Here is an 18,472-nt window from a genome sequence, read left to right on the forward strand (position 1 = left end):
GGCAGTATATTAGAAAACCCCCGTCAGTAAAAAGAATTTGAGCGGGACCGAAGCCCGCCGTCGAGGGGGCGGAGCTTGATCCTCCAGCACTAATCAGCACCATTTTCTCCACAGCACGCTGCAGAGAAGCTGCTCCCTGAACTCTCCACTGCTGAGCAAGTACAGAGGGCAAAAACGAGGGGGGGGGGCACATTTAATTGGCGCAGTAATACCCCTTTCACACCACAGCTATAACCCGGTAAATTGCCGTTTTTTAAGCCTTCCAAAACGGTTCTAGCTGCTGTGTGAAAGGGTCACATTGAATTTACTGGTTACAGATTACTGGTATTTTAAAAAGGTTAAAAAGCAGGCTCCTACGCGGTTCAGACCCGTTTCATTGAGCAATGTGAAAGGCTCAGAAACTGTATTTTCAAACTACAGAAGGTGATAGGCTGTCTCCATGCGTGATGTCACCAGACAGAAGCAGGAAATAAACTGGAAGAAACACATGAGAGTGAAGAAGCGTTTTATTATACAGAATACAGTATAAAATGGCAAATTGGAGTGATGAGGAGGTTAGGGAGCTGCTTAGGATGAGGGGATGAAGAAATTGCTAGACAAATCACTGGGACAGTGAAGTATGCAGTAATCTACAAAAATATGGTAAAGATGCTTGAAGCTGCTGGGTTCCATCGTACGACTAGCCAAATTATTAATAATTAATTAATAATTATTAATAATGTATGGGCCAGAAAAGTGCATTTAGAATGATAACCACTGTTTTCTATGGGAGAAACGGGTTCAGTGTGAAAGGTACCGAAACGGTAATATACCAGTTACAACATGCGAAGTGAAGGGGGTTTAACTGCTCAGACCCGTTTTAAGAACCGTTTCAAAAGCAGGGTTTGCGATGTGAAAGCAGCATAAGTGTATTATTTATCTATATTAGCGCTGTACAGACTGGGATTTGGTTCCAGTGTCCAGTGGCGCTGGGTGTGTGCTGGCATACTCTCTCTGTCTCTCCAAAGGGCCTTATTGGGGAGCTGTCCCCATATTTGTATATCCCAGTGTGTGTGGAGGTGTCAGTACGTGTGTGTCGGCATGTCTGAAGCGGAAGGCTCGTCTAGGGAGGAGGCAGAGCAGATGATTGTGGTGTCTCCGTCGGCACCGCCGACACCTGATTGGGTGGATATGTGGAATGTTTTAAATGCAAATGTGACTTTATTACATAAAAAATTGGACAAAACAGAGTCCAGGGCAGGGAGTCAATCCATGGCTTTGACTGTGGCACAAGGCCCTTCGGGGTCTCATAAACGTCCCCTTTCCCAGGTAGCAGACACTGATACCGAAACGGATTCTGACTCCAGTGTCGACTATGATGATGCGAGGTTACACCCACGGTTGGCAAGATTATTCATTGTATGATTATTGCAATAAAGGATGCTTTGCATATCACAGAAGTCCCCTCTGTCCCTGACACGAGGGTCTGCATGTTTAAGGAAAAGAAACCTGAGATAACGTTTCCCCCATCTCATGAGCTGAACGCCTTATTTGAAAAAGCTTGGGAAGCTCCAGACAAGAAACTGCAGATTCCCAAGAGAATTATTATGGCGTATCCTTTCCCCTCACAGGACAGGTTACGGTGGGAATCCTCGCCCACGGTGGACAAGGCTTTGACGCACTTGTCCAAAAAGGTGGCGCTACCGTCTCCGACACGGCAGCCCTCAAGGATCCTGCTGATCGCAGACAGGAAACTACCTTAAAATCGATCTATACACATATGGGTGCCTTGCTCAGACCGGCAGTAGCGTCGGCATGGGTGGGTAGCGCAATTGCAGCATGGGCAGATAACTTGTCATCTGACATTGACACCCTAGATAAGGATAGCATTTTATTGACCTTGGGTCACATTAAAGACGCAGCGTTGTATATGAGAGAGGCTGCGAGAGACATTGGGCTGTTGGGTTCAAGAGCCAATGCCATGGCAATTTCTGCTAGACGGTCCCTGTGGACCCGCCAATGGACGGGTGATGCCGATTCAAAGAGACATATGGAAACTTTACCTTACAAGGGTGAGGTTTTATTTGGGGAGGGCCTCGCGGACCTGGTTTCCACAGCTACCGCGGGTAAGTCTTCTTTTTTGCCTTATGTTCCCCCACAGCAAAAGAAAACGCCTCAATATCAGATGCAGTCCTTTCGGTCGCATAAGTCCAGAAGGGGTCGGGGCTCTTCCTTCCTCGCCAGAGGTAAGGGTAGAGGGAAAAGAACGCCTGCTACGGCTAGTTCCCAGGAACAAAAGTCTTCCCCGGCTTCTACAAAATCCACCGCATGACGCTGGGGCTCCACTGAGGGAGTCCGCGCCGGTGGGGGCACGTCTTCGGATTTGGATCCTTGGGCGATCGAAATTGTATCCCAAGGATACAAATTGGAATTCGAAGAAGTGCCTCCTCGCCGATTTTTCAAATCGGCTTTGCCAGCTTCTCCCCCAGAGAGGGAAATAGTTTCACCTGCCATACAATAGCTGTAGAAAAACGATAATTAGGAGCGCTTGAATATATCAATTATGTGTTGAACGCACATACCTGTGAAAAAGGAAATGGTTAATATCAATGTTACAGCTCTTTTGTGATTAAGTGGTAAAACGGAGATAATTAGCGGTTTCAGCTTCCCAATTCGGGTTAGTCTGAACAGTCTCTGTATGCGGGTATTGCTATCCCTACTGTCCCTATTTGTACCTCTCGCGGCTTGATGTTACAGCATGAACGGCTGCCGCGGATGTAACTGGTCCCGTCTTTCTGCTGCTCCGGCTTAGTCTCCTCATGCGGCTCTCTTGCTACGGAGCGTGCCAGCGTTTGCATACACTGGCGGGGCTCCTCCGTTATGCACCGTGAAGGAGAATTCAACACATAATTTATATATTCAAGCGCTCCTAATTATCGGTTTTCTTCTTTTGTATTTATTATATGGAGCTGCTGACATAACATATACAAGCGCGGCAATTATCATATTATCATATTATTATTTTTAACATACAATAGCTGTGTCAACAGCAAGTGATTATCAAAGTTCCCCTAATGCAACAGGGGAATGGGTACTATTCAACCCTATTTGTGGTCCCGAAGCCGGATGGCTCGGTCAGACCCATTCTGAATCTTAAATCCCTGAACCTGTATTTGAAAAAGTTCAAATTCAAGATGGAATCTCTCCGGGCAGTGATCTCCAGCCTGGAAGGGGGGGATTTTATGGTATCACTAGACATAAAGGATGCATACCTTCATGTCCCCATTTATCCCCCTCATCAGGCATACCTGAGATTCGCTGAACAGGACTGTCATTACCAGTTTCAGACGTTGCCGTTTGGGCTTTCCACGGCCCCGAGGATTTTCACCAAGGTAATGGCGGAAATCATGGTGCTCTTGCGCAGGCAAGGAGTCACAATTATCCCATACTTGGACAATCTCCTGATAAAAGCGAGATCGAGAGATCAATGGCTGAAAAGCGTGTCGCTCTCCCTGAGAGTGCTGCAGCAACACGGCTGGATCCTAAATCTACCAAAGTCGCAGTTGATTCCAACGACTCGGCTATCATTTTTAGGCATGATTCTGGACACGGAAAAAAAGAGGGTTTTTCTCCCAACGGAAAAAGCCCAGGAACTCCAGAATGTGGTCAGAGACCTGCTAAAACCAAAAAGAGTGTCAGTTCATCAATGCACTCGAGTACTGGGAAAAATGGTGGCGGCCTACGGGGCCATCTCCTTCGGCAGGTTTCATGCGAGGACGTTTTAGTGGGACCTTCTAGACAAGTAGTCGGCGTCCCATCTACAAATACATCAGAAAATAAGCCTGTACCCCAGGGCCAGGGTGTCTCTCCTGTGGTGGCTTCAGAGTGCTCACCTTCTAGAGGGTCGCAGGTTCGGCATTCAAGACTGGGTTCTAGTGACAACGGACGCGAGCCTCCGAGGATGGGGAGCAGTCACACAAGGAAGAAATTTTCAGGGACTATGGTCAAGCCAGGAGGCTTGTCTACACATCAACGTGCTGGAATTAAGGGCCATATACAACGGCCTACGACATGCGGAGAATCTTCTTCGCGACCTACCCGTTCTGATTCAATCAGACAACGTCACAGCCGTGGCTCATGTAAACCGCCAGGGCGGGACAAGGAGCAGAGTGGCAATGGCGGAAGCCACCAGGATTCTTTGCTGGGCGGAAAATCACGTAAGCGCTCTGTCGGCAGTCTTCATTCCGGGAGTGGACAACTGGGAAGCAGACTTCCTCAGCAGACACGATCTCCATCCGGGAGAGTGGGGTCTTCATGAAGAAGTTTTTGCAGAGATAACAAGTCATTGGGGACTTCCTCAAATAGACATGATGGCATCACGCCTCAACAAGAAGCTGAGGATGTATTGTTCCAGGTCATGGGACCCTCAGGCAGTAGCGGTGGACGCCCTGGTGACACCATGGGTGTTTCAATCAGTCTATGTGTTCCCTCCTCTTCCGCTCATCTCAAAAATATTGAGAATCATAAGACGAAAAAGAGTACAGACAATACTCATTGTTCTGGATTGGCCTCGAAGGGCCTGGTATTCAGATCTTCAGGAAATGCTCACAGAAGATCCGTGGCCTCTTCCTCCCAGGGAGGACCTGTTGCAGCAGGGGCCCTGCGTGTTCCAAGACTTACCGCGGTTACGCTTGACGGCATGGCGGTTGAACACCAAATCCTAGCTAGGAAAGGTATTCTGGGGGAAGTCATCCCTACTCTGATAAAAGCTAGGAAGGAGGTGACGGCGAAACATTATCACCGTATCTGGAGGAAATATGTATCTTGGTGTGAAGCTAAGAATACTCCTACGGAAGATTTTCACCTGGGCCGTTTTCTCCACTTTCTACAGACATGAGTGGATATGGGCCTAAAGTTAGGCTCCATTAAGGTGCAGATTTCGGCCCTATCAATATTCTTTCAGAAGGAATTGGCTTCTCTCCCAGAAGTCCAGACTTTTGTAAAGGGAGTGCTGCACATCCAGCCTCCTTTTGTGCCCCCAGTGGCACCATGGGACCTTAACGTGGTTTTACAGTTCCTTAAATCACACTGGTTTGAACCTCTTCAAACGGTTGAATTAAAATTTCTCACTTGGAAAGTGGTCATGTTGCTGGCCTTGGCATCTGCAAGGCGGGTGTCCGAATTGGCGGCTTTGTCTCACAAGAGCCCCTATCTGATTTTCCATGTGGATCGAGCAGAGTTGAGAACTCGTCCTCAATTTCTACCTAAGGTGGTTTCGTCGTTTCATATGAAGCAACCTATTGTGGTGCCTGTGGCTACGGTGGACTTGGAGTATTCCAAGTCCCTTGATGTAGTCAGGGCCTTAAAAATTGATGTAGCCAGGACGGCTCGAGTTCGGAAAACAGAGGCACTGTTTGTCCTGTATGTGGCCAACAAAGTGGGCGCTCCTGCTTCTAAGCAGACTATTGCTCACTGGATCTGTAACACGATTCAGCAGGCTCATTCTACGGCTGGATTGCCGTTACCTAATTCGGTAAAGGCCCATTCCACTAGGAAGGTGGGCTCTTCTTGGGCGGCTGCCCGAGGCGTCTCGGCTTTACAGCTTTGCCGAGCAGCTACTTGGTCGGGTTCAAACACTTTTGCAAAATTCTACAAGTTTGATACCCTGGCTGAGGAGGACCTCATGTTTGCTCAATCGGTGCTCCAGAGTCATCCGCACTCTCCCGCCCGATCTGGAGCTTTGGTATAATCCCCATGGTCCTTACGGAGTCCCCAGCATCCTCTAGGACGTAAGAGAAAATAAGATTTTAAACCTACCGGTAAATCTTTTTCTCCTAGTTCGTAGAGGATGCTGGGCGCCCGTCCCAGTGCGGACTAATTTCTGCAAGGCATGTATATAGTTGTTGCTTACATAAGGGTTATGTTACAGTTTAGATCAGTCTTTGGCTGATGCTGTTTTGTTCATACTGTGAACTGGTTTAGTATATACCATGTTGTATGGTGTGGGCTGGTATGTATCTTGCCCTTAGATTAACAAAAATCCTTTCCTCGTACTGTCCGTCTCCTCTGGGCACAGTTCTTTAACTGAGGTCTGGAGGAGGGGCATAGAGGGAGGAGCCAGTGCACACCCATCTAAAGTCTTTAGAGTGCCCATGTCTCCTGCGGAGCCCGTCTATACCCCATGGTCCTTACAGAGTCCCCAGCATCCTCTACGGACTAGGAGAAAAAGATTTACTGGTAGGTTTAAAATCTTATTTTGACATGGTGCCTAAGATTTGCATTATAATGTAAGTTGTCCGAATATCAGCTGGAAATGTCATAGAGAATAGATTGAGTGGTTATATTAAGCAGCCCTATGATCGGATCGCATCTCATTTCTGATAAATTGCGTCTATGGGCCCGAATCAGACCTGATCGCTGTTGTGCGAATACGCAAGGCAGCCGACTGCGCATGTGTTTGGATCGTAGTGCGCATGTGCGAGATCATTTTCAGGGAGGGTGTGTGACGTCAGCTCCTGCCCCGATCAGCCAGATTCTATAACACTGTAGGAGTAAGTCCTGGGCTACGCACAGACTGGAAAACTCATTTGATGATGAGCGAGTTGCATACGGATTTGCAGCTGACCGGCGTTCACAGAGATTTTCGCAAGGCGCAAGTAGACGTGCACGGGGCGGATATTCACTCTGTCTGGGCGGCTATCTGATCGCAAACCTCTGCAATTTCACAGAGGAGCAATCAGGTCTGAATTACCCCCATTTATTAGGGAAATTGGCAAGCTGTAATAAACTGCGTAATCTGTATTGTCCTATTAGTTATATTGGCACCATAGTATTATTATTTTATTTATTTTTTTGCACCACTGGTTTGTTAATTTTGTAAGTCACTCTGATATTGTATAGTATTGGTGTTAAGCAGCCCAAGGAAACCCCTGCATTAATTAAGGGTGATCAGTATTAATAGATGAGCGATTGGTAACCAGGTAATAAAGGGTCTAATAGTTTGGTTACTCTGTGATCTTTAGCAGACCGAAGTAGCCATGCACTCATTTATCACATCCATTTCCCTATTAGTATATCTCTCCAGTGACATAACACGCTTTGCTTAATAAGTATAGTTTCACTGAAAAAGGTTCTCACACTGTGTATCAATTGGGGGGAAAAAGAGGTGGGGGCGGGGGGATTTTGACCTGTATTTCAGTATCAAGGTGTTCCATTGGTCAAGGTTGCTGACAATGTTGTGTATTAATTCTGTAAGGAGTATGATTTGAGATTCAGTACATATGAATGTTTTGCATTTTTCAAAGTTCAGTCAGATACTGCTCACGGTCCTGAATCCTTGCAGGAGAAGCTTGCTTTTTATATCTATGAAAAGCCAGGCACATTCCTACATATATATGGTAAGTACACACATACAGGCAAAACTGCTGATATACATTTTGCTGGTAAAGAGCTTTCTCACAGCTGTATAAATGGTTTTTTTCTGGTTATTACAAATAACTACTAAGGAGGCACATTGTTTCAAAAAAAGGGAACGCCTCTCGTACAAGGGTACCTCTGAGTCTGTAGGTTCCAGGGCAGACAAGATTGTGCACATTATGTGCCCTCACCCATCCGCCAGCTTTACTAGTATTTCTGTATCCACATATTATTTGAAGAGAATATCTTCCCAAGGGTCACATACTTTGAAAGAGGGGGACACCCTTCTTACAAACAAGGTTAACAATGAGCCTGTGATGCCCTGGTGGGGAAATTACAGCTCTTCTGATGCTCTCTCTCCCCCTATTTCCTAGCTTATTAAAAAAGCTTCTGGATAACTGGATAATAATTGTTAACATCTGTCACAGAGTTTCCATGGTGTCATTTATTCTAGTAATGTTTTACTATTTAAGGTTATCATAAAGGACAGCTGTACACCAGCGATGAGAAAGTAAAAGCTTTTATTAACTGGATGAAAACTCAAAATGAATCGGATGTGAAGAGAAAAGTCACAATTGGTGGCTATCACCCGTACCCGCAAACTCCTGCGACCTTTACCAAGTACTGTAATGATACCAAAGGTGAGCGCTTCATTTTTTTATTTTTCTCTCCAAGATGCTCATTGCTGGGGCACAGCACAGTGTATATGACAGTGTTTTCTGGAGTGAACTTACAGATGTGTCCACTTACATTTAGACTCCCTGCACATTTAAAAAAAAAAACCTTCTAGTCATGCCATGCAGTGGCGTTACTCTGTAGCGCTGAGTGTCTTTATGCAACTTTTTCCTATAACGTGTCGTTTTTGCAAAACACTGCGGATATGACACACAAGCAGCTTCTGCTGAATAAAATTATATGCTGCATGGCTATATTCTGTGTGCTACCGTGGCTGTATCTGCATATGAAATGGTATGTTACAGTGTTTCCCTAGAAAACACTGTAACATACTGTAATGGTTATACAGTATGTAGTCGCAGTGTATATTATACATCTGAACAATATTAATTTATTTTATTTCCTCATATTTTGATATGATCATATGCCTCATTTCCAGTATTTATTTGAAGTAATCTATATATATTTTGGAGCCAAACATGACCTTTAAAAACATCTTAAACGATGTCAAAACTTTGCTCCCGAATCAGTGGGGTCATTCCGAGTTGCTCATAGCTGTGCTAAATTTAGAACAGCTACGATCGTAAACTCAGACATGCGGGGGGACGCCCAGCACAGGGCTAGTCCGCCCTGCATGTCAGTGCCGGCCTCCCCTCACAAATACAAAAGCATCGCACAGAGGCGATGCCTTTGTATCTGTGGAGTAACTCCCGGCCAGCGCAGCTCCTGCAGCTGGCCGGGAGTTGTGTCTCGCTGCCGTTGGCCGCAGCTGCTGCGTGATTCGTCACGCAGCCGCCACGCCCCCCCAACGGTCCGGCCACGCCTGCGTTGGCCGGACTACGCCTACTAAACGGCGGCTTAACGCCGCCGTTCAGCCCCCTCCCGCCCAGCGACCGCCTGTGTCTCAGAGGCAATCGCTGGGCACCGACGACTGCCATGCGCCGGCGCACTGCGGCGCCGGCACATGCCAGTTCCGATCGCTGCGCTGCGACAAACTGCAGCGATCGGGTCGGAATGACCCCCCAGGTCAGGTAAGTGTATTTATAGCGGTCAGCTCTGGGGAATAGAGTGGCAATCGCTTTGGCATTTAATGCAAATTATCAGGAGACCATATTTCAACTTCAGTATTCAATATTCTACACCTGCAGAAATTTTTTAAAACTGGCTTATGCAGAGTGGGTCTGATGTATAAACCCTTAGGCTTTATAGCATTCTTTTATTTGTCTCCCTTCTCTGTTACATCTTTATTATATGAGAAATAGAGGTGAACAGATATTACATTGAATTTCTTTGCTTACATGGAGTATCATCCTGTTGATAAAGTTACTTTTTTTTTGGGGGGGGGGGGGGGGGGGGGGAGAGGAGAGAGTATGGGGTTGGTTGCAGGCTTTCAGTATCTTGTAGGGAATGGGGGATGTCTGCCCATTAGGATACCCTTACTCCTGCAGCATAAGAAGAGCAGAGAAATTCCCATTCAAACCCAAAGAATAGCAAGAAAAAAGAGTAAGATCTCCTGCGCTGGAGGACAATATGGCAATAATATTGGTTATAACTTAATAAAAAATGTGTTTCAGTATCTTACCCAAGAAGATGGTCCAATAGGACTATCTATGGTTCAAGGCTGCTGTTTGACATTGTGCCTTTCATGTTATCAAGGCTCTTAACACATAGCTTTTTAAATCACTAATCTTTTTTTATAATTATTTAATCCCATATATTGTACAATGTAGTGCATTCTTTGCCCTTTTTTGAGAAGATGATCTTAAATCCATTATCTCTACAGCAATTTAGCATTTTATTCCCAGAGTGTTTACGGGATTACAGTGGCTAAAAAGTGAGACTTGCGTGAGACTTTCATTTTATAAGGTATTTAATATTTTGGGGTATGTGTTTTGTCTAACATAAAAACTAATTTAATCAAATTTTTAGTTTTTTAATCACTATGGGGGGTATTCAATTAATTGCAATCCGTTATCGGTGTATCGAAACGACCGAATATCGCAATTTTTGACGGGGAATTTTCACTGTATCCAATTAATGTCCGTTTTGGCCTGGAAACAGACCCGCAATCATGCGTAAACACATTCCCATGTGTAATCGCGGCTCCGGCAGGCCTCTTATTGTGGATTATGCCACCCGAAGCATAATCCGTGATAAGTGCTGGCATTGCAGGGAGAAGCACGCCGCATCGAAGCTAATAGGATAGCCCCCGGTGATACAATTACCCACGGTCATTGACCGCGGGTAATTGGATTCCCCCCTTTAAGTGAAATTCCCATTGCATTTGTGATGTCTATTTATTATTTGTTTGTTTTTTTTACAGTAGAAAAAATATTGACTACAATCCATGAACTAAAGACAATAATTGAGCAGCTTCATTACAGGGAACGCAGGCGTGTCGCTGTACAGGGTATAATTGCTGCATGTAGGTTTGTGGAGAATATTACAAGTGACACATCTGAAGTAGAACATTTCCATGAAACGGTATGTATAAAATTAAAATTGTCCATTTCAGCCCTTTTGTTTGGAGGTTAAAGGTGCATAAAAAAGAGCCATAGGGCCTGATTCTGTCAGACGCAAAATCGTCTGCCCCTTTATGCTAATGCCACGGCTGATTTTGTTCTTAGTGAGATTACCACTTGCAGTGGTGCAGACCAATACTGGTGCATCTCTAGACGCACCATCGAATATGTCACCATCTCTATAGACGGCGCAGTTTCTCTATCTGAACATGGCTTCATGGGAGCAGAGATGGAGCCACTGTTAGCAACACGCACCCTAGCCACCCCCTTTTACCTCCCAGTAATACCTACCAATATCCACACTTCCTGTGTCAAAATCCGTTCTGCATCTCTGCGGCACATATAATATGGTCTTGCACTTTTTCCATTTTCTGTTTTAGAGTGGCTAATTGTCCTTGTATTGTTTGTACAGCTGGAATTAATCTACTCAGGCAAAAGCAAATCCAGTGAATAGTCCAAACTTTGGTCCTTAAATTATCAAATGTAGAGTTCAGAACACAGGCCATGTCAGTACGCAGGTTATCAGATCTCTCAGTGAGGCAGAAGGGAAGACTTAATGAAGTCAGTGGTTAGTAACAGAAATCTGGAGCTGAGCTAGCATTGAACTTAATCATCTAGCACTTAGTGCTAGGTGAGATTACACTTTACGGGACAAGGGGCATGACTCTAACTCCAGCATATGTCTACTCTCTGTGCATACATGACGCTGAAAAATGCTTATCCATCCATCCTGGGCAAAGATATTATATGCTTTGGATCCATAATATCTGGCCAACATCTTAAAATACAGGCTACGTTTAAGGAGCATGTTGGTAACGCAGATTGTGACAATCATGTCAATATCTGGTGAACTCATTTCTCAACTTTCTGTGGACATATCTCTGGATGAAGGGACCATTATCTGGAATGTAAAGCCATCCTACTGATAGTCTGCTTTACCGTACTTTAGTCCTGGAATGATTACCAAACAGATCGTTAAGCTGTATGATTCCCTTTTATGTCTTTCATCGCTGGAAAGCTCTTAGATCCTCCTTAGTCGATGATTGTTGGAATTCATTTTTACTGCCTTTCTATTAGGAGAGGTTGTTCTTTGACCGTTTTAAAACTGCTGTTTTCTCCAAACCCATGATATTTTTTATTTGGACCAAAGTTCATGTAACTGTGCTAAAGGTTTATACTAAACTCATTGAATAAGTGATGGCTTCTTTTAGAATTAGAGGTTGGGAGCCATTCATTACTTGGGTGACCCATAAATCAAGGCATGATCTTTAGCCATACTCCTGGCCAATATGCAGATATCGGCCTAGACCAGTGGTTTCCAAACTTTTTTGAATCACGGCGCCCTAGAATATCAGAATTTTTTCACGGCACCCCTAGGCCAATAATGTCTTATTGAAAAATTTAGAAAGAAATATTACATTAAGTAGATCGCATTTATATGTCATACTTAGGGTCAGTTGTGTGGTGAGGGACAAGATTTGCTTCTGTTTGGCCACATATTTTATGACTGGCAGCCACCAGCATTGGTTTTGCCTATTATATTGACCATGAATAATTTTAATTGGTCCTGGACCACCAACCCAGGGCACCCCTGCAAGTGTCCCGAGGCACCCCAGGGAGCCACGGCACACAGTTTGGGAACCTCTGGCCTAGGCCTTCCTAGGGCTGCTATTTAACACGTTACAGCTGAAAGTATATCTTGTTAGAACTCCATATTCTCTCATTGCAGAGCCTAATAATGTCTGCAATGCAGGGCCGCAAAGAGAGCTGCCAGTTGCATGGTAATGAGTGGAGGGGTTGTGGCCAAGCATGTTAGGGTGTACAAATATCATTACTGTCTTTACATGCTGCATGATGTGGCCATGCTATTTTGGGGTAAATCTTTGAAGGGGCATGTCCATTGACACCGGGTACTTTTTTTTTCTCTCCCTGCTGTATATATTTGATTTTGGGGATTCCACATTGAACTTGCTGAGTCACACATGGGTGTTCAGGTCTTTCAGATTGGTATGTAAGTTCTGCCTGATTTCTGGGCTAAAATGTATTTATAGACTTCCAACCTTTATGCTTTTCTAGGTCTGGAATGACCATCCAAGAGGAGAAACTAAAGGTTGTATAGGTGTGCAATTGTCGACGTTCATAATGTCAATAGCTATTAAAAATGTTTTCGTAAAGGGCTTAGGGATGCTGTAGAAATTGTTGACATCATGACCGTGCTGATATGTCATCATTATCAACATACCGATTGTCCAATATGCTGAACATGTTGACATGGGGCCAGATGTAATGAAGTCCGAGTTGGCCAGAAGTGCGGGTTCCCAGCTGAATTCAGATTTTTTTTTTTTATTTTTTTTTTAACTGCAATCAAGTACAAGGCAAAAAACGAAAAATACTTGGGCGCTTACAATTAAGGTCTTGCAATGTTTGTTTATAACCAAACTGGAACTGCAGCTCCACTATGAGGTCACTGTAACCTCAAGAGATAAAGCAATAACTAAAAAGATAAATGAAGCGCTGTCCAGATCAGTTAAAGATATAAACATACAACATTTAATAACCACACATTACATATATAATTATATCAATCCACACGGCCGGTGTATTAAAAATTAATTAAAACAACCCCCAATTCAAAATCAGTCCTTTTGGAAATATGAAATCCTTCAAAGTGCGCTATGTTAGTCACAATTAGTTTGACACATCATGCAGCTTTAAATGTCTCATGCACAATCAGTAATTTCCAGTGACAAGCAGAACTGGTTAATGTGTATATATCTATTTCCAATTGTAGCCAATGTATCAAGCAGAACTGGTTAGTATAAACATTTAGTAACTGTTTCCAATTATAGAAATGTAGCAAGCAGGACTGGTTAATGTGAATATTTAGTAACTGTTTCCAGTTAAGACAGTGTATTAGAATATACTCAACAGTCCAGCGTGGCCACGCTAACTAATTAGCTGCACTCCGCGTGTCTTCAGACCAGGAGATTCCTGCACGAAGGTGACGTCTCAACCTTTGCTCAGCAGATGGCAATTATGGCCCGGTCCTCACGCTCAAGGCAAAAAAGTGGAAGCTTCTGAGATTCCCAGCTGTGGGTCACACTCCTCTTTTACGCGTTTCTCCGCCTATAGTGAGCTCGGCGGCTTCCTCAGAAAGATAGATGAAGACAAGCGGAGTGGAGCTAATTAGTTAGCGTGGCCACTCCTGACACCTTCTGCGGCACTGGAGATTGTGTGCTTATGCTTGCAAGACCTGGTAACAGTCTGCAGATTGCAGTACATTACTACTCTCTACTTCTAGATTTGGGAGAGAAGAGCGGGATAGATAGTTTCCACCCCTCCAGAGTGCATTTTCGTGCAGAAAGGTGCTTTGCTGTTAAGGCTGCAGCTGCTTAGGGACAACATCACAATTTACCATGATATTGACTGAGTCCTCCCCTCCGGAGGTCTGATAGGGGGAACGGGGCTGCAGCTGTAATAAGTGCTTTCCAGCACCTTTTCCCCTTTCATGCCATACAGTGTGTACTTAAAGGCTTGCCTACAGCTGTAATATTGGCAGCAACTGAAGTTAATGAATCTAAATAAAATAAGCTTTCTGCAGCTGGGTACACTGGTATTCCACAGGGAATAACATTGGTGTGTAGAGTTGGATCTTGATCCGAGGCACCAACAGGCTGCTCTCCTGGATCGTGTGGCCGCACTTCAGGGAGGAGGTAAGAGGGTCCCCCAGGTGGGACCCGCCGAAATTGCGATCTGGTCGCGGTGCCAGGAGACTGACTGCGCCGCTGGCGTGGACACTGTGGCCGTGCAGGGACCCCACTATATCCACCAGGGCAGGGAGCACAGGTCGGATTTACTAAAATCCGTTTATTATAGGCTCCATAGTACCCGGTGGTGAAGTACAGCAGAGGGGATAAGGCATTGACCTGTAGCTGCATCTCTCTCTCTCCCTCACTCCCTGTCAGCGTTTGGGCTCCATTTCACAGAGCTGCGCTGATCCTGGGACTGCTGGGCACTGTCTCCTCTGTAAAGCCGCCTGTCTCATCAGCGCAGTGCATTTACAGGACACTTAAGTATTCTACATGTCGTTTAGACAGCTTTCATTAAGAACAAGTGCACTACTATATGAATATTTAGTACAAGTATTCTGTGATATAAATCCAGTGTTTACTGTGCATTGTTATAACTGTATACAACCATATCTCTATGTAGTATTACTAGTCCAGTGCAGTCTTACTGTTTATTTGTCTGCATTGTACCTGTGACTGTGTGTGCCTATAGCTGCTGTGTGGATTCTATTCTGTGTATCACACATATTGCTATCACTATATTCTGTACCCTTGGGAACTAAGTTCGTCAGGGTCTCCTATACCATATAGTGTTCCACAGGATATACTGGTTTGTATTTTTCACTGTGTGTTTCAGTCACCTCATACCACTCATACCGGTACTTATTTTTATACATTTTTTATTAATTATTGTCTTTATTTATAAATAAACTTTATATACCCTTTTATATTAGACTCTTTGAATTTGCTTTTTTATAAATGTACGCCTCTATATAGACCACTTTTAGAATTTCTTATAATTTCAATGAAAATTATGATAAGCTAGGGATGCGCTAAACTATCTCCTTGTACAACTGTATGCTTGTAACAAGACTTACACTTGTAACAAGACTTACCCTGTGGGACCTCCTGTGCCATTACAGCCACATATTGTCCCTGTAGTTAATCCACCATGGGCGGATACTCTGTCAACTCAGTTACAGCAATTAAATTAGTCCTTGGTTAAACAAAAACCTAACCCTTGCCCTACTGGGACCAAAGGGTCATCTAAGCGGACCATTTCTTCCTCACAATCCACTAATATTTCAGATGATTCTTCCGATTCGGATGGGGAATATACTGATCCATCAGATGCTGATACTGCTGCTTCTGATGAAGATTCTACAACATAGGTTGATGTTCCTGACCTAGTGGAGGCCATCAAGCTGATTCTTCAGATTGATGATGAGATTGACCCTCCTGATACGTGTAAGAAACCTGATAAGTTCAAACGTCAGATGCGTACTAAATTAGTCTTACCACATTTTGACCATTTAATTGAAATAGGTCAGGAATCCTGGTCTTCTCCAGGAAGAAATTTTCCCTGTCTAAAAAGATGCTAGCTTGTTATCCTGTCTCTGTGGAGTTGAGTAACAACTGGGAATCCCCTCCACCAGTGGACTCGCATGTATTTCGTCTTGTGGTGTCATCTACTCTGCCTGTCACCACCATCACCTCTTTAAAGGAAACGACGGATAAGCGTGTGGAGGGTTGCTTTAAGTCTATTTACACTCCTACAGGTGCTGTACATAGACCCACTATGGCAGCCTCTTGGGCTGCAAAAGGCATTGAAGCATGGGTTCAAGCAATTGAGGAAGAGCTACCTCTGAATTTTTCTGACACTGCCAGACAATATCTGACCTATATTACCACAGCCTCCCACTATATGCAGGAGGCGGCCTCTGATGCAGGCATTATGGCGGCCAACGCATCTACTACATCTATCCTGGCTCGCCGGATTCTGTGGTTACGGTCCTGGTCGTTGGACCTGGACTCTAAGAAGACCTTGGAGGTACTCTCTTTTAAGGGAGATATAATATTTGGAGATGATCTGAACAAAATTGTGACCGACTTGGCGTCGGCCAACTCTGCGTTTCTCTCAAGTACTAATCCTTCCGTTCCGAAGGCAAAGAGTACTACTTTTCGTTCCTTTTGACCTCCAGGTAAATCAAAGAGTCAGGCGTAACCGAGACAGGCTCGCACTTCAAAGTCCTCTAAGCCCAACCTAAACGTTCTTGGGCCGCCCGTCAGCCTGCTCCCAAACTGGACAAGCCTGCTGCATGATTGGGTGGACCTCACCCTGGGGGACCCCGGGGTGGGAGGCTGACTTGTGCAGTTCACCCAGGTATGGTTAAAGACCACTTCGGACGCCTGGGTGCAGGAAGTGGTCTCTCACGGGTACGCAATCTCTTTCAAGAGACGTCCCCCTCGCAAGTTTTGCTTAGTGGTTATGCCTTCGGATCCGTTAAAAGCACAAAATCTATATTTGGTTATCCAATCCTTCCTGGATACAGGAGTGATAGTGCCGGTGCCTCTGTCTCAGAGAGGCAGGGGATACTATTCGACGATGTTTCTAGTTCCAAAGCCGAATGGATCCTCCCGACCTATACTCAACCTCAAATCTTTTAACAAATTTGTGAGGGTGTCCAATTTCCATCTGGAAACTGCGCTCTATTGTACTGGCTATGGAACCCAAGGACTATATGGTATCCCTGGATATACAGGATGTTTACCTACACATAACTATTGCCATGTTGCATCAGAAATATCTTCGGTTTGCTATTGGCAACCTTCATTATCAGTTCCAAGTCTTGCCCTTCGGACTGACCACGGCTCCTCGGATCTTCACCAAGGTCATGGTGGTAATGACGGCCCTTCGCCGCCATCAGAGTAACAGGATCCTGCGTCCTCCGTCATCTGGAGCTGACTGTCCAATTCCTGTAAGCCCACGGGTGGCTCATCAACTGGAAGAAATCCTCACTGGTCCCTGTTCAGAGCATGGTACACTTGGGGGCATTACTGGACACAAACAATCAACGTTTGTTCTTGTCTCCGGAGAAGGTCCTGAAACTTCAGGACACAATCAGATACTTCCTCTCTCGCCAAAGAGTGTCGATGCACTCGGCGATGCAAGTACTAGGCCTCATGGTGTCGGCTTTCGACATGGTAGAGTATGCTCAATTTCATTCCCGCCCTCTACAGCGGTTAATCCTTTCTAAGTGGGACGGCTTGCCTCACCGGATCAGGACTCAAATGATCTCCTTGACTCCGGAGGTTCCTCTGTCACTGAGTTGGTGGTTACAGGACCAACAATTGAGCAGGAGTCGTCCCTTCTGGATCTCCAACTGGGTTCTCTTAACAACGGATGCCAGTGTGCGGGGTTGGGGTGCGGTGTTGGAGCAACACTCTCTCCAGGGTCGGTGGACCAGGGAGGAATCTCTCCTCCCGATAAACATTCTGGAATTGCGGGCAGTGTTCATGCGTTGACACTGGCCCTGCCTTTTGTACAGAACAGGCCTGTTCAAGTACAATAGGACAATGCCACCACGGTGGCGTACATAAATCATCAAGGCGGCACTCAAAGCCGCATGGCATAATTCTTCGATGGGCGGAATGCCATCTGCCAGCAATATCGTCGGTGTTTTTTCCGGGGGTCCTCAACTGGGAAGCGGACTTCCTCAGTTGTCAAGAAGTACACGCCGGGGAGTGGAGTCTTCATCCGGAGGTCTTCTAACTCCTTGTGGACAAGTGGGGTCTACCAGATGTAGACCTGATGGCATCTCGACACAATCACAAGGTTCCGTTCTTTGGAGCAAGGACAAGGGATCCTCAAGCAGCGTTCGTGGATGCACTGGCAATTCCATGGAACTTTCGGCTGCCATACGTGTTCCCTCCAGTGTCACTCCTGCCCAGGGTACTACGGAAGTTCAAGCAAAAAGGAGGAATACTGCTTCTAGTCGCTCCAGCGTGGCCCAGACGGCATTGGTTCTCAGACCTGCAGGGTCTCTCGATCGAGCGTACTCTTCTATTTCCTCAACGCCCAGACCTCCTCGTTCAGGGCCCCTGGCTTTGGCGGCGTGGCTCTTGAAGCTTCACTCCTGAGGGTCAAAGGATTTTCTGAGGCAGTTATTCAAACTATGTTGAAGGACCGCAAACCGGTTTCTGCACGGATTAATTATAGGGTCTGGAATTCTTACTTCACCTGGTGTGCTGCTAAGAATTATGATGCATACAAGTTTAGTACTTCGAGACTTTTGGCTTTTTTGCAACGAG

At 45.3% G+C, this 18,472-nt stretch overlaps 1 protein-coding gene across 3 annotated transcripts in view; it reads left to right on the forward strand.

The window, feature by feature from the left end:
- The window catches only part of RADX (RPA1 related single stranded DNA binding protein, X-linked), a 133,135-nt gene that overhangs the window by 88,750 nt on the left and 25,913 nt on the right, over positions 1-18,472 (forward strand). For 2 of the 3 annotated variants that reach the window (XM_063937360.1, XM_063937362.1), the window contains 2 exons: positions 7,869-8,036; positions 10,394-10,554. In XM_063937360.1, the coding sequence (XP_063793430.1) occupies positions 7,869-8,036; positions 10,394-10,554 (329 nt within the window). The remainder of the gene's footprint in view (positions 1-7,868; positions 8,037-10,393; positions 10,555-18,472) is intronic. The other variant, XM_063937361.1, reaches the window with a different exon arrangement.

Source organism: Pseudophryne corroboree, chromosome 8 (assembly GCF_028390025.1).
Source record: "Pseudophryne corroboree isolate aPseCor3 chromosome 8, aPseCor3.hap2, whole genome shotgun sequence".
NCBI classification, from domain to species: Eukaryota; Metazoa; Chordata; class Amphibia; order Anura; family Myobatrachidae; genus Pseudophryne; species Pseudophryne corroboree.